Source organism: Vulpes lagopus, chromosome 18 (assembly GCF_018345385.1).
Source record: "Vulpes lagopus strain Blue_001 chromosome 18, ASM1834538v1, whole genome shotgun sequence".
Classification (NCBI taxonomy): domain Eukaryota; kingdom Metazoa; phylum Chordata; class Mammalia; order Carnivora; family Canidae; genus Vulpes; species Vulpes lagopus.
The window spans coordinates 42,258,800-42,274,742 of NC_054841.1; the positions used below are offsets into that span (position 1 = coordinate 42,258,800).

A 15,943-nucleotide genomic window follows, 5' to 3' on the forward strand; every position below is an offset into this window, starting at 1 on the left:
AACGTAAATATTTATTGTGGATCATGGTAAAAATCTTTTAGAAAGACTATTCTACAATGTATTCATCAAGCTAGACTGAGTTATGCTCTAGTAACAAATAGCCCCAAATTTCAGTGGCTTAACACAGCAATGGTTTAATTATAATTCACATGAATTTCTCTGAGGGTTCAGGAGACTCCCTGAGGCCACAGACTCAGGGATTCAGGCTGTGTTACTCTTCGATCTTACAGTTTGCAATCCTAACATAAGACTGCTAAATTACCTTACAGAAGAGAACCTATGGAGGACTCTCATCCAATCTTCTATGTTCAGCCTGAGGAGACACACATGCCTTTTGAGCTACTATGCATTGGCCAGTACTGGTCAATGACCCTACGTAAACACAAGGCAACTGGGAAATGTAGGACATCTAATGGAAAACTTGATCAGCATCAGAGAGAGCTTGACACATTCTCTTAAAAGATATTAAGTACTGATTTACATGGCAACCATCTCTTCATGGGTAGTACTGTGAACAGTATTACAACTAGCTGTAAACTATGTGACCACAAACTATTCTAGCAATCTTAACAATGATTAATAAAATACTAATGTATTGTCCTTATTATGGTTCACTATGAAAACAATGTTTAATTTTGTCCTGGGATAATACTTATCAAACCCAATTAGTAAAATCTTAAGAAAGGCTGTGACCAAAACCAGACATTAAAGGTGTAAAGTCCAAAGTCTGAGGTTGTGACAAACTGAGACACTGCTTTTCTATACTTAAGTTCAAAAATTGACTTCCTAAAGATTAAAACTGATCATTCTTATAGTGTTATTACTGCACTGTCATTATTAATTATCACTTACAAATTAATAAGAGTGGTTTTCATGTGATCATTGGTTGGAGTGAAAACCACATACTGCAAAACCTGTGGGAAACATAGCCGAGTATTTTAGATTTAGAGAGGGAAATGCTTAATTGGGAAATTGGTGCTCTCATAGCCAGAGTAAGTTCTTGCATGCAAAGTTTAATTTGATAGAAATTTCTAAAAATCAAAATGCCAAGATTAAAGACAGTGGTTGTGAGAGAGAGAGAGAGAGAGAGAGGTTGTGAGAGAGAATACGGGATTCTAAAAACTCTGAGAGTTTGAATTAACATCAGCGCAGAATGCGTCCTGGACCAAGGAAGATGACTTGGCTGCAGCCAGCTGGGTGGTTGTCTCCAAAGAAGGAATAAATCAACAGAAAAGGTGGGGAGAGGAGCCAACACTCAGCATGTAGGAGCTTAGGAAAATGGAGTCAGGGGAACAAAAGTTGGCAGAGAGGATCTGGAGGTGTTAAGCGTAGGGAATAACAGGCTCGGTATAAAGAGGAATTCCGGTCTCTGAAGAACTGAAATCTATTGAGGACAGAGCCCAATGCATGGGAAGCCAGCACCTGTCAACATCATCCATCTGCTGATGGTCAGATTCCATGTCCACCCTCAGCCTCCTGAGCCTTATTTGGCTTCCCAAGGACATTAACACCAGGAGAGGGGATAACTATCACTAGGGATACCAGCACCTGGATCTCTAGAGAAAAAGATCCCCTCTTTGCCCTGCAAATTAAGTAGTTCTTAAGTTTTCCCACTAGTCTCTTAGGTATTTAGTTGCCAAGAAACCCTTTTCTTGGATTCAAAAAACTCCAGTTGAATTTGCTTGTGGACTCAAAGGGACCAGGAATCCAAGTTTAACCCAAGATAAATTCTCCAAGCCAGCCTGCCAGCTTCATTTTTCTCTTAGAAGAGTTTCACTGTTTTGAACCTGGGGATAGAATGAACTGATGGTTAGAAATGCACTTGGGATGAAGACTTTGTGTTACTAAACTCTTAATGTTCGGCAACACATGGTTTGGGGTGGGGTGGGGGTGACTGGAAAATCTCAGCCCACAGAGTTTGAGATGCTACAACAGCAATGAGTCTGGGAATCCCTTTGTTTTGATGTTAACTGACACTGAATTCTACCGAGGCTTCAGGCCAACGTGCCCTCACCATCACAGTGTCGGTGACCCACCTCGAAGTGCCTTCAAAGATGTCCCTCTGCACCCAAGAGGATATTCCATCGGCTACTCCAAGCTGGATAGAAGGCAGAAGCTGCCACTTGTCTTTTTCTCTGGAGCTTCTGACTGACCACAGGTGACAAATAAACCAGCTAATAAGCTCCTGATCACAAGGATACAAGCTTGCAGGTGAAGGGGTGGGTGTAACAAGCAAAGGTACCAGCGCAGCAGAGTTACCTAAGCAGGGATGTATCTCATGGTCAAACATACGTCTCAATTGAAAAGCCCTGTTTGTTTGAATAAAACATAAGTCAGTGAGGCTTTTTTGTGGCATTTATTTGCTTTCATCCAAGCATGAGAAATTGAAGTCAAGCATTTGTACTAATCAGGGCACCTGAATGACATCCTTTATCATCAATGTGCCAAACTGACATACGAGTTTTGAGGTGACTTCATTCACCAGCAACACCCCAAATACAAACCTATGATACAAAAATTGCAGGAAAACTAGATTATAATGGCTGCTTGGAGATCTTCTCTTATAAGCTTTAAGTCAAGGAGAGACCTAAATGGAACTTTCCAACATGAAAGAGGAAAGAAGAAACAAACATATCTGTTCATATGTAAATTCATTTTATAATAGACCTTACTGGCACATGCCCTACACTAAGGATCAGCAAAGTACAGTCCAGAGACCCAATCCAGCCTTCTGCGTGTTTTTATAAATACACTTGTATTGAAAACAGTCATGCCTGTTGCCTTTCGTATTGTATTTCAGCCTGTTTTCATGCTAAAGCAGCAGGGTTGAGTAGTCAGGCTGTACAGCCTATAATCTGGCCCTTTGTAGAAAATGGTTGCCCACCTATCTCCTTGGCCCGGCCCGGAGGTCACCTGTAGCCAGTCTGCACACATGCCCACGCCGAGGCTGCTCTCTCCGCTGGGCGTGTTCTGGCGGCACAGATGCACCAGACCTAATGCGCGACAGACAGCAGTGTCGGGGAATCCACACCCCGGGGCTGGAGCCACCCTTACCTGAGGAAGGATGGGAGCTGGTACACAGGTAGCCCAGCTTCCTGGCCTCCTGTTGCCACAATGGGAAGATTTTCTACCTGGTCTCTTCTGGGGTCCCCAGTGGGTTGGAGCCCCAGGTGCCCATGGCAGTGGCTGGCCAATTAATGCAATCTGTGTTGATGCCTCGCTCCCCTGCCTCACACCCTCTCCCACCCCGTCAGAAGACAGGAATCCCACCAGGGACGGTTGGTATAGGGAACAGGGAAGAGTGATATAAGTACCACAAAGTGAGTAAAAAGGATTCCCTACTTAATTAGAAAGGCAAAAGAGGGGGAATCCCAGGGTGGCTCAGGGGTTTGGCGCCTGCCTTCCGCCCAGGGTGTGACCCTGGAGACCCGGGATCGAGTCCCACATCAGGCTCCTTGCATGGAGCCCGCTTCTCCCTCTGCCTGTATCTCTGCTTCTCTCTCTGTGTCTCTCATGAATAAATAAATAAAATCTTTAAAAAAAAAAAAAAAAAAAAGAAAGGAAGGAAGGAAGAAAGGCAAAAGAGAACACTAGAGAACATGGACCAAGGAGTCTGCTACACGTGCGAGTCAGGGGCTCACTAGGAAAGGGAAGGTAGCTCTCCAGGACCATGGTGGGGTCCCTGGGAGGGCCACCACCCACCTGACTCCCTCGCATGCCCAGAGCTGGTGTGTGAGTGCAGGTGGAAGACCCAGACCTCTCAAGAGGGCTGCCAACCACTTGGTGCAGGCATTTCTGAGGAGACTGGGATGAGGCTGGTTCTGCGAATTTTGGAAAAGTTGAGAACTGGATATGGCAGCTGCCGTGGAAAGGAACTGCTGCTCCCGGGGTGAAGCAGCACTGCTGGGGCGATGAGAACGAACAAGAAGGAGCAGGCCCCTTCCACCTCCTCCAGCCTTTCCCTCTTCTGCCACCAGGGAGATGCCAGCAAAGCAGAGACAAGGTTGTGGGGTCCATCCCTGGCACCAGAATGCAGAGAGACAGGCTGGTCGCTAGAAGGCAGGTTCTCCCTAAGAGCACTGTGCTCCTGTGATCACAGCTCTAACAGAACACCTGCACCCAGAACCCTGCATAGGGCCTGCTTTCTGTTGATACTGAACCTCAGTTCTTAGCAGCAGTCTTTGAGAGCTCTGGGGTTGCAAGCAACAGAAACCCACTCTAACTAATGGAAACAAATAAGTGGCATGTCCAAAGCATGTGGAGTAGCTCTCAGAACTCAAGGTAAGTCTGAAGCAGCAGCCTAAATAGCCTAGAAAAGGGATAGAGATAGGAGCAACCCTAAGGAGAGGGAGACACAGAGGGAATGAGTGGTGAGCACATCAGAACTCCCCCACCACCGGCCAGCTCCAGGATTTCCTGCCTCAGTTTTATTTGGCTCAGATTACCACTTCCAACAGTGGGTCTGATTTGTCTTGGCAGTCTGATCAAGGCTCTACGTAAAGGAGGAGAAGCTTCTCAACACAAAGTCGGGGCTGCCACCTGAGGAGTGGGGGTTGTTGCTGGGCACATGCCAACCAGCTGCCTTAGGTTGGATCCTCCCAGAAGTTGAGTCTGAAACAAGGTCAAGTCATTTATTAGAAAGGAGCATCTGTATATAGGGAACAGAAAAGACAGAGATGGAAGGAGACTGATTCAGGGCATATGAGTAAATGGGTTTCTTTGTGGATATCCAGGCTCAGACCCACTGGGGAGAGTGTGGAACAGCCCAGAGTTATCCCAATGGAGGGGAGACAGAGCAGGGGTATTTATGCACCAGGTCCTGTCCATCCTGATTGGGGGCTGCTCCCGGGAGCACAAACGCCACAGTGCTCCCCAGCTGCCATGTGTGTAGACTGAGCACTCCTATGACCACAGGAGCCCCTGGGGCAGAGTCACATGTGCTTGGCCTGAGAAGCCTAGGGAAGTAGGCATAACCCAGAACAGGAAGGGTCAGGGGATCTGGACATCAGCACCCAGGATGGCTCAGACAACAGCAGTTACCAGTCACCGACTCAAATGCTTGGTAAATGGGAGGGGTGGGCAGCTGGGATTCAGCTTCTTTATGGGGGACGCAGTTGTAGGAGACTCTCAATCCTGGCCTTGAGGCTGAGTCAGGATAGAGGAGGCTGGGACTCTCTGGTGCAACAGTTAGGACCAGAGTAACAGTGGACCAGCACCTGCAGCACTAGCACTTAGGTACCTCGGGGCTTGTCAAAGTTCTGGTGTTCTCTTGTCATTAATGCTACAGGGAGGTCTGCTCTGAGCTCCCATGTTTACTGGCAAGAAATACTTTTTATAAAATTAAAGTGATTATTTCCAGAGACCTCAGAGAGAGAGAGGAAAGCTAAAAAATGAACCCATTCTGCAGCTCCCCGGGAAAAACAGATCCATGCAGAGAAAGTGGAGAGAAGCAGGTAAGAAAAGAGCAAGTGAGGTTTTGGAGGGCTGGGGACAACCATCCCAACTAGACCCCAAAGTGTCTATTACAGGGAGCCCTACACTTCACACAGTCAGTCCAACTTGAGGTTGAGGCGAGGCTGCCAGGAAATAGTGTTTTCTTGGTTCCTGCCTCCTTGACTTCACCTCCTCCATTGTCCCTCTACACTCCTTTATTTCTCCTCCTTGAACAACCGAAGTCCATTCCTGCCCCCAGGACCTTTGCACTTACAGTTCCTCTGCCTGAAATGCTCTTCGCACGACTGGCCCACCTTGTCTTTCAGATCACATGTCACCTCATTCATGGGGTTTTTTTTTGCTTGACCATCCAATCCAAAGTAGACCCCTGGTGATTCTGACACGCCACCCTGTTGCTTCCCTTCCGAGTATCAAATCTCCAATTTTCTCTTACTTAGTTATCTGCTCACTCGTACACTTCCTTCCTCCTCCTGCCAAAATGTCATGACTGAGAGCAGAACCACAACCAATTTTCTCTGCTGTCTCCCCAGTGCCCAGAACCATGCATGGCACAGAAGAGATCCCCAATACATTTTTGATGTTAGATTAGATATAAAAATAAGCTTTCTTTCCAAAAAGATGCCCCTGTCTTTTAAAATACAAACTGAACATACAGTCCACACAATAAAAAAAAACTCAATGGGGAAGAGATAAAGTCTTCAGTGGTTGTGATGTTGAATATAATATACACCCTGATCCAAATTCCTAGTACATGCTGGGCTCTGGCTGATGGTTTCCATCATTCTCTCTTAAGCTTTTAAAATATAAATATTTCAAAAGTGTGCAGTGGAGTGGGTCCTCCATCTTTTAGAAAGAACAACAAAAGCAAATTTTCTCTTAAAGTCAAAATCTCAAGTGAAGTCAGAACAATATTTTTTAACACTCTAAATAGATAGGAAAGGTGACTATTTAGTATTCTATTATTCATAACAAAGAAAAAATAGAATGTAATTTACAACTCCATCAATTTTCTCTAATAATGTGTCGCTGTCTTGCCAGATACTTTTGTTTAGGCAGATGCAATAATCCATTTAAGCACATTTACTCAGTGTCATTAAGAGCATCTACACAGAGAAGGAGCAGTTTCTCAACTGGTATAAGTAAAAAAAATTGGAGGACTATTAGCAGAAAAACAGAAGCCTAGAGGCAACACAGGAGTTTTTGTAGAGATTGTATTTTGAAGTAATCTGTTTCCTAGGATGTGCATACTAAGTACCTGTATGTGTGCATGTGTGTGCGAGAGAGCGTGCAAACACATGTATATTCTGATATACTATATTAAGGTAATTGAGATCAGTGATAAGCCTAAGAAATCTCCCCTTATCAGCACAGCACGCTGTCTGGCACATAGGATATGCTCAATAAATGCTGGCTGGACTAATCAATTGAGTAACTCCTGTATTAGGAACCACGCAGTGACATTTGATTTTGCTTTTTGAAACCTGACCAAGGATTTGGCAATTTCTGAGTGATACCATTTTCAGTAACTCAGACAAAAGGACGCTGGGGACATATGCTGTGGCAGATGGCACTGGCGGCCCCGCTTAGATCCTCACAACCCTTTACCATTGCCAAGTATCTCCATGCCTAAGGTCCAAACACCTGCACCTGTACTTCTGCGCCACAGGTTTTCTTCACCCCCAAAATTAGCACCCTGGGCACAGTCCTCCCCACTGGCTGACAAGAGTTGGTAGATGGACACCCCAGCTCCCTCACCAACTCTGAGGCCCGTGTTCTACTCTGTCTCCCAGGATCCCTTGGGGTGACTGAGCTGCAAGTGTCCTCCGTGCTGAGACGGTAGCACACCTCTTGTTGGCTGCCTTGCCATCCCTACCTCCCTGTTGCGTCCCCTCCTGGCACCTCCTGGGATCACACCCCAAAAAAACTACATTTGGATCCTTGCTTTGGGATCACCTTCTCAGCAAACCTGAACTAAGGCAGATGCTTTCATCACATACCTCTAGCAAAACACTCCTGCACATGAGCACGTGTTCATGCCTGAAATGCAATAAAAAGGCACTGATGCATCAACTAGCACACTTCTGGGTGAAGTCCACCCACTCCCTGACTCTCTACCTAGTCTCTCAATGACCCATGATGAAAAGCTTGTCTCTTTCCTTAAAGGAGCAGGGCTTGATGGCCCTTGAAAATGGCATCCCTGTCCTGAGCGTGGCTGACCCATCTACACTCCCAAGGCCCCTGTTAATTAGACAAAGGGTGTGCGAGCAAAGAAAACTTTTTAATGAAGGCTTCATTGGCAATGTCAGACGAGCCAGCTATGGTCTAATCCAAACAAGGAACCCTCACCTCACTCTTTTTTATCATTTGTTCTAAAATATCAAAGCACTTCTCCTGCAGGGGCCCCAAAGACATTGTAGCCCATTGAGCCCCGACATTTTAAGAGCTCTTTTCTCCCGATTTCTTCTTGTTTGCCTTTGTCTTCCCAATCATGGTCTCTACAATGACAGCTGTTTCTTCATATGTCTGAATGCTCTCAGTTGAAAACTTCTCAATGGACTCCATCACTTCCACCTTCTCATATGCCAAAGTCCTGGGGGGACTTCTCTCCTGTGGGCTGCTGCTCCTAACCCCGTGCCCCTCAGATCCACTTGGACTGACCCCAGATCTTTGAGATTGCGGTGTAGACGGTCCCTCCGGACCAGGGGTGACCACGGGACAGGGTCCCCTGGACTCCTCATCCTCCTTCTGGTCATCCTGTTTCTCCCTGGGCCCTTTTAATCCTTCAGCATTAATCCCATTCTCCTTGTCAGCAGTATGCTGGTTGGATGGGTGTCCACCTTCTTTCCCCTGAAGATCTTCCTGTCCATTCTCCAGTGGCGGCCCGGGCTGCTCAGGAGAGGGCTCGGCAGGGCTGTCACGATGCAGAGAGTCCTCCTCAATGGAAATAATCACTCCCCCTTTGGCTGGGATAGAGGATGAGCAGAACCCAGGATCCACATAACTGGCATCCCCAGAGACCAGCACGTACCGCCCTTTGGTGTAGAGGTCAGCGGGGGGCTCGGGTTCTTTGGGGCTTTTCACTTTCTCCTTGACCTTCTTAAATAGTTTCCCAAAGGCTTTGCTTATCTGCCCTCCATCTGGCACGTCCTCTGGAGCCCCTTCTGGGGTTAGGGGACTTGCTTCATCACCTCGTGAGTCAAGCTTAGATTCACCTTCTTCTTTAGGTACCACCTGCACCAGCTTTGTGTCTTCTGGACCTTGCAGGGGTATGTCTTCCAGATTCTCATCAGCTTTGTCTTTAGCTATAATCTCCTTTTTCCTTGGAATGTTCTTGGGGACACCTTTTTGTCTTGGTTTTGCTGTTGTTATATCCTGCACAGCCCTAGCGAGATCTAAAAAGAAAAAAAGCAGGGGGAGGTGGGGAGGCAGTATAAGTCAAGTCTGTCAATGAAAGAGGAAGAGAATGTATTTGTTGGAAAACAAGCTGTCTTGGAGACCAGTGCCTAGCACTGGGGTAGAGTTTACCATACATAGGGAAAAAGGAAACCGGAAAGATGCCTGGGTCTGACCTGTAGCACCCATGACCCACATTAAGTTCCTACCTCTGCAACCAGCTGTGTGACTTTGCACAGGTTGCTTGATGCCTCTGGGCTTACAGAGGGGAGGGAAGGTGCCGCCTGTTCTGACATTCACAGTTCCCATCACACTGGGTACAACTTACTGAGACATTCTAAGCCAATAATACTCGATGTCCCCACCCCAACCTCTGCTCAGCTCATGATGAGTACTTGGAGCCACAGACTAGTCAATGGAATTCATTCCAGAGTAGTCCTCACCTTGGACTTTTCTAAAGAGAGACAACAGAGCTGCCTGGGTGTCCAATGTGTTCTGAATGGCTTTGGATGAGGGAATCAAATTGACCTCCCTTACTCCATGTGCATTGCAACCTAAATAAATAAAACACCCCTCAAGCAGCATCCCCTTCCCTGTGGGCAAAAAGAGGAGGCAATTATTAAATTCAGAAATAACAGGAATCTTGAGATGCCTGGGTGGCTCACATCATGAAATCAGGGTCATGGTATGGAGCCCTGCATTAGGCTCAGTGCTCAGTGCAGAGTCTGCTTGAAGATTCTCCCTCTGTCCCTACCCTCACTGTCTCTCTCCCTTTCTCTTTCTTTCTCTCTACAATAAATAAATAAAATCTTTAAAAAGAAAGAAAGAACAAACAAACAGGAAGACCCTGTTCCCAAAGCCATCGGCATTTCTTCAGACTAGCCAAAAGAAAAAATGGAAAGTTCAAGAAAACATACATAATCTCACCTCACCTCGTCCATGAGGCTTTTCAACCTAACCCAAATGTTGATTTTTCTGTTGTTGTTGATTTTTTTTTAAAACTTTTACATCTCAAGGGTCTTCTCCCTGCCCTCATTCCATGAACAAGAGGAGTGACAGACAAAACTAAGGCATCTAGCACGGGTTGACTCAGAGAGCTGAGTGAACAGGGAGTGGCAGAAGTGAGCCATGAAGCCATAAGGAAGGAAGGGTTGCAGAGAGGGTCATGTCCAAGCCTGCTGGGGGCAGGTATGAGGACAGGGGGTGCTTGAAGGAGCTGCTATGGAATTTCAGGGACCAGTGCAAGAAGAAAAGGCAGGGCCCCTATTCAGAATCATTAAGGATTTCAAGACAGGGACAGCAGAGCACTAAGGCAAGTGTGGGGACCCTTGTGCATACAGGGCCCTGGGTGTGGCTACATGCTTCTAGAGCCAGCTCTGAGACTGCTGCCCTTTCTACCACGTTCTAACTTGGAAACCCCATATCGACAAACCCCTCTGAGATTTCTGAAGGACATGGATTTGAAGGCACTATAGGTATGAGCAATCAACAATAGCATCTTCTCTTCTCCCAAACACTGCAGTGCATCTCACAGGTATGTGAAACCATCCCCAGAGGCCCAAATGTTGACGGAAGCCATGCTTGCCAACCAAGCTAGTTCTACTCTGTTTTGAATGGAAGAGAAATGAGCAGAGCAGTAAATTAACGTCTACTCTGCCCCTAGACACTAGATTAAGCACTTTGGCCCAGCAGAGCTCACTTCATTTGCTGAAGTGAATACTGAATTTACTGAATTATATTTTCTCCACAATTAAATGCTTCAAGTCTGAGGATGACATCCCCAAGGTGGGAATGTCTGATTTTTCTCCTTGTAAACTTTCTGGCTTAGTCACTCAGCACCTGTGGGGGTGGATCAGAGAGGAACAGAGGATCTCACATAAAAGCATTTAATTTCCAGATGGATCAGAAGGAAGTATGAATGCTAAGTTCAGGAAGAAAGCCATTTGATTTTTTTTTCCTGCTTTTCCATGACGGAAAATAGCAGAAGCCAGGGCATTACCTTTCCCACCAAGCCGAGAGCTGATAGAGGTTCCATGGCTTGGGGTGAACAGAGTAACAGGAGTTTCAATGAAGGCAGAGCTAAGCCTGGAGAAAGAACCAGAAAGAGGATGGTCACCATCTTTAATTCATCAAACCACACAGACAGTCAGGGGTAAGAATGACTCTCTAATGTGAGCAAAAATGAGGAAAGCTTTCTGTAGATCAGACTATTCATGAATCATGTATATACTTATGCACTAGATGAGGATAGGAAGGATTTCTTTGAGCTCAAGTCATAAACTGTGAAACACATACTAATGCTAAACATTTGAGCACTTGCAGCCAAGACAGAGCATTCAGAGAGAAGGAAAGAACTACTTCTGGTGGGGTAATCCTGAGTGCTTCTCTTTTATTAAACCCCCCAAATCAGTAAGACTAAATAAAAAATCACAACTTAGTAGAGAGTGAGAGTCCTTCTATGAGGTTAATTTCTACAAGTCCCCAAACTGTTCTCTGGATGATATCTACAGATATGGACATGAACATAGACACGAATATACACGATGTAGCAGTAGATATATGTAATACAGATGCAGAGAGAGATAGAGATGCACATGTACATGACACAGGCGTGCATGAAGATGACGTCAGTGCAGGTGTAAGTGTGCACATACTTAAAGATGATGTAGATCTAGATGATGTAGGTATAGATGAGGTTTAGAAGTAGTTCTAGGTGATAAAGATGTAGATTATGTAGATGTAGATGGTGTAGATATAGATGATGTAGATGATAATGATATAGATGTAGGTAGAGATGGTGTAGATGTAGGTGTAGACGGTGTAGATGTAGGTGTCGATGGCGTAGACATAGGTACAGATGGTGTAGATGATGTAGATGATGATGATGTAGATGATGATGATGTAGATGTAGGTAGAGATGGTGTAGATGTAGGTGTAGATGGTGTAGACATAGGTATGAATGGTGTAGATGAGGTAGATGTAGATGATGTAGATGGTGTACATACAGATGATGTATCTGTAGATGATGTAGGTGGAAGTGTGCATGGTGTACATAAGTGATGTAAGTGTAGGGATAGGTGTAGATGTAGAAGTTATAGGTATAGATGTAGTTAATGATGGCATAGATGCAGAAGATATAGAAGTAGATGACATAGATAATGTAGCTTTAAGTGTAGAAGTACATGTTCATACGGATGATGTAGATGCAGATGTAAGTGTAGGTGTCAGTACATACAGATGATGTAGAGTAATGATGAAGACTGTAGGTGTAAATGATGTAGAGATAGAGAGACTGAGATAGGGATAGAGGATAGGGTTAGGGAATAGGGGATAGGGAGAGGGGGATAGGAGATAGGGATATGAGTCAGGGGTCAGAAATAAGGATAGGGGTGGGGGCCAGGGATATGGGATAGGGGATGGGGATAGGGATAGAGATAACTTCCCAGTTCTCCTGAAGTTAACAGAGCTCAAGTCACAGCTTCATTATGAACAAGACCACTCAGTACATCAACAACCACACTACTGACCCAACCAGGCAATAAAAACAATGACAGTAGCAGCAATAACAATAACATTTCCAAGCACTTGTTGAGTGCCAGGCACTGTGACAGGCACTTCACCTGCAGCATTTCATTAAATACTCCTGGTCATCTTACCTGCTAAGACATTTATATCCCTAGAAGCTTGCAGAGTCAAATGCAACTTTCTCTGTGAGGTCTTCTGTGACCACCCTACTTAAAATTTCAAACACCCCCACCACGGCCCCGCTGCCATTCCATCTCTCCCATCACAACTGACTCCATGGTGCTTGTTATCTGTTATACAGTCATCCATTAGCTGCCTCCCTGACTAGGATTCCAGCTCCACAAGGTCATGGAGTTGTGTTTCCTCCCTGCCTCATCCCCACTGCCTAAAACTGTGCCTGGCACACAGGAAGCACTCAACAAGGATCCGTGGAATAGGCAAGTGGGCAGGTTGGGGAGAAAAGGGCAGTCCCTGGGCCGTGCCCGTGTGTGACCACACCTGTTGCCTTCATTCTCAATGATCCGATGGTACCGCTCCAGCTCATTCTTCAGCGTTTGCTGGGCAACCACCAGCTGCCGGCAGTCATAGGAAGACCTCTCTAGGCTCCTCTCGGCCTCCTCAATCTCCTTCCGCAGGTTTTCAATCTGTTCGTTATAGAGCTGAATCTCATCATCATAACACTCGTGGGCATCTTTAATACTCTGTTCCAGGGCTGCTGTCTGGAGGCAAAGAAACAGCTGTAAGGAAACCTATCCCTATCCTCTCCCTAAGACACAGGCGTGGCAGGGTACCTAGGCTCAGGTACCCAGTTTTATTTGCCTTGCTTATTTGTTTCTCTGCCAGTTTCCGTGTCAGCAATGAATCACTTGGGAATCCTGGAGCCAGAAAGGAACCTATGCACTAGTACCAGGCCCCTCTGAAATCAGCCCTTAACGGAGCCCTCCCCAAAGACAGTCTGAGGATGGTAAACCCAGAAAACAATAAAACTGCTGTCCATGGACTAAAATGTACAATTTGAATAAAGTATGCTATTCATATTCTGAGTTAGCATAAATCTGACAGTCAAAAAAATGAAAGATAAAAAGAAGCAAGCACAGCAGGGATCAGATATTAGTTTTACTAAAATAATGAAGTGTGTGGGAGGGTGTTCCCCGTTCTTATTTAATCACAATGACACTTTAAGTTTTTCCTGATTTCTGATTAGTAGAGTTACATATATGTTTTGGTAGCTAAAGTGTGAGTGTGTGCTTGGTATATACACAAAACAACTTCAGGATCACACTCTTTACCCTAATGCAGGGCAAGTCAAAATTAAGGTAGGAAAATAAAAATATGATAGAATATAAAGTGGACTTATATTCACTTTAAGAGCTTCTAATAATGCACAAAGAGCCATCTGTGTACCTATTTACAAGCTTAGTATTTGTGTAGTCATGACTGTTTTGCAATCTCATTTTTCCAAGTAGGAGAGAATTCACCATGCATTATCAGTCCTCAAACATAAATGGAACAAACCAAAAAAAAAACCCACTGCTACCTAGAACAGCACATCCCAAAATTCAATGTGAACCACCTAAGGATGTTGTTGAGCTGCAGGTCCTGACTCAGCAGGTCTGGGTGAGGCCAGAGGTTGTATAATTCTAACCATTTCCCACATGATGCTAATAGTGCAAGTCTCTCGACCATATGGGAGTCATGGGGGGGCTAGACAATATTTGAGCTCAACTTCACATATGTCTGCTTCTAGGCATTTCATGCATGTAGCTGAGTGTGCATACTGGACAATCCAGAGGATGCTTATTCCCAGGACACCTGATTCCTCACTTTATATACAGATGTGGCCTTGGAATAGTGAGGTTTCCTATGTGATGACACTTGAAAACAGCTAACAAAGGTTTTCGGGAAGGCGTTTATAGTATCAGGAAGGAAGGAAGGAGGGTGAGACAGAAGGAAGGAAGAAAGGATGGTGAGGGAGGGGAGGAAGATGGGAAGGACAGCGGGAGAGAAGGGGTACGTACACTCAACACTTTGGGAAGTTGTCTGTCAGCCCACGTCATCCCCCTTGTCTGCTGCCTGTGCCACCTCACTCAGAGAGCGGTCCCAGCAGCAGTGTGACCCCACTCTCCCGACCAGAGCTACAGAACCAGGGCTGGGGCAGACACAGACGGGCCTATCACATGCTTCCTCTCCGGGGAATCTGGAAAAGGATCTCAGAAACAGCAGCAAACTGGTGGCAGGCTCACAGAACCCTGGGGCCGCCATCTTGGAGCGGCCATCTTTCATAATATGCATGAAGAAATTGAGAAAGGCGATTCTTCAGAGAGGCAGAGAGATGAAGCCAAATGGCAAAGACAAACAGAAATGAGAGCGTTTGTGGGAGAGGAAAGAGACAGAGAGTGAGCAGCTGCCTCAGATCCAAGTTCCTGGTTCCTGCCCCATACTCTGCTCTCAAATCTCATAAACTACCTTTTATATCTTGCTCCTTTTGGGGGGTGGAGGGGATAGTATCTTTCCAGTGAAGAAACCCGACTGACACCACCTTAACCAAGTTACATCATCAATGGGAAGAGATGCCCACATGACACTCCCCTGATGAGAAGCCAGAGAAGGACATTCGCTTCTGTGGGTTCCAGCCACCAACGCACGGTCTCATCCTAATCCTGAAAAAACATCTGGGAGCCCAAAAGGAGGGATATTCCACAAAATAACTGGCCATTAAGGTTATGAAAGACAAAGAAAGGCAGGAACTGTCCCAGAGAGGAGTAGACGGAGACACAATGCCTAAATGCAAGGACAATCCAGGACCAGAAAAAAATGTTGATGGGGTAATGTGTGAAATTTTTGTCAAGTCCATTCCAAGAATGGTATCATGGTTAATTTCCAGGTTTCAATCACTACACTGTGGTTATTAACTAAGAGGGTGATAACATTTGGGGAAGCTGGGTGAAGAGTATGGGAGAAAGCCGTGTGCTATTTTTGCAGCTTTTGAGAAGTCTAAAATTATTTCAAAATAAAATTAAAGTTTACCCTTTCTTGCTTATGCTTATTTGATCAAGTTTCTGTTCCTCCTAAAAAAAATGAGTGTTTTAAATTCAGTTCCCTGTAATGTCAAATACCAAAGCATGCCACTAATTCCTGGTGCAGCCACATGCTCCTACCTACACCTAGAGTGTTCACACACTCTAGGAAAATGCTTCCAAGAAATAAGGAATTTAGAAGACCCTTTGAGGCTCGAATCTCAGAGACAAGAAGCCATCCAGGAATGGAAGAATCCAGAAGTCAAACGTTCCTTTTCTACACAGCAGTCCTGAGAACAAGCCTGGGGGACTCTGGCCTCGAAGGCCAGAGATCCTGGTTCAGCTGGGTAGCAGGGAGGGGGTGGCAGGTAAACACACTGCGTTTTATCAAAGCTTACTTTTCTCCCATGGACACAGGAAAGAGCTGGTGCCCACAGCCCCCAGACTGTAAAAGTATGCATATTCCACAAACAAATATCAAGGGGAAAAAAAGAGATGACAGGGAACTGACAGGATAAAAGACATAGAAACCAACTATGATGTGTGGACCTTAT

At 45.5% G+C, this 15,943-nt stretch overlaps 1 protein-coding gene across 1 annotated transcript in view; it reads right to left on the minus strand.

Annotated features, from left to right (window-relative positions):
- Positions 1-7,713: 7,713 nt before the first annotated feature.
- BFSP1 (beaded filament structural protein 1) overlaps positions 7,714-15,943 on the minus strand; it is a 36,556-nt gene continuing 28,326 nt past the window's right edge. Inside the window, exons 6-8 of the mRNA XM_041732186.1 lie at positions 12,871-13,091; positions 10,847-10,932; positions 7,714-8,846 (exon numbers count right to left, since the gene is read on the minus strand). Of these exons, the coding sequence (XP_041588120.1) occupies positions 7,891-8,846; positions 10,847-10,932; positions 12,871-13,091 (1,263 nt within the window). The 3' untranslated portion in view covers positions 7,714-7,890. The remainder of the gene's footprint in view (positions 8,847-10,846; positions 10,933-12,870; positions 13,092-15,943) is intronic.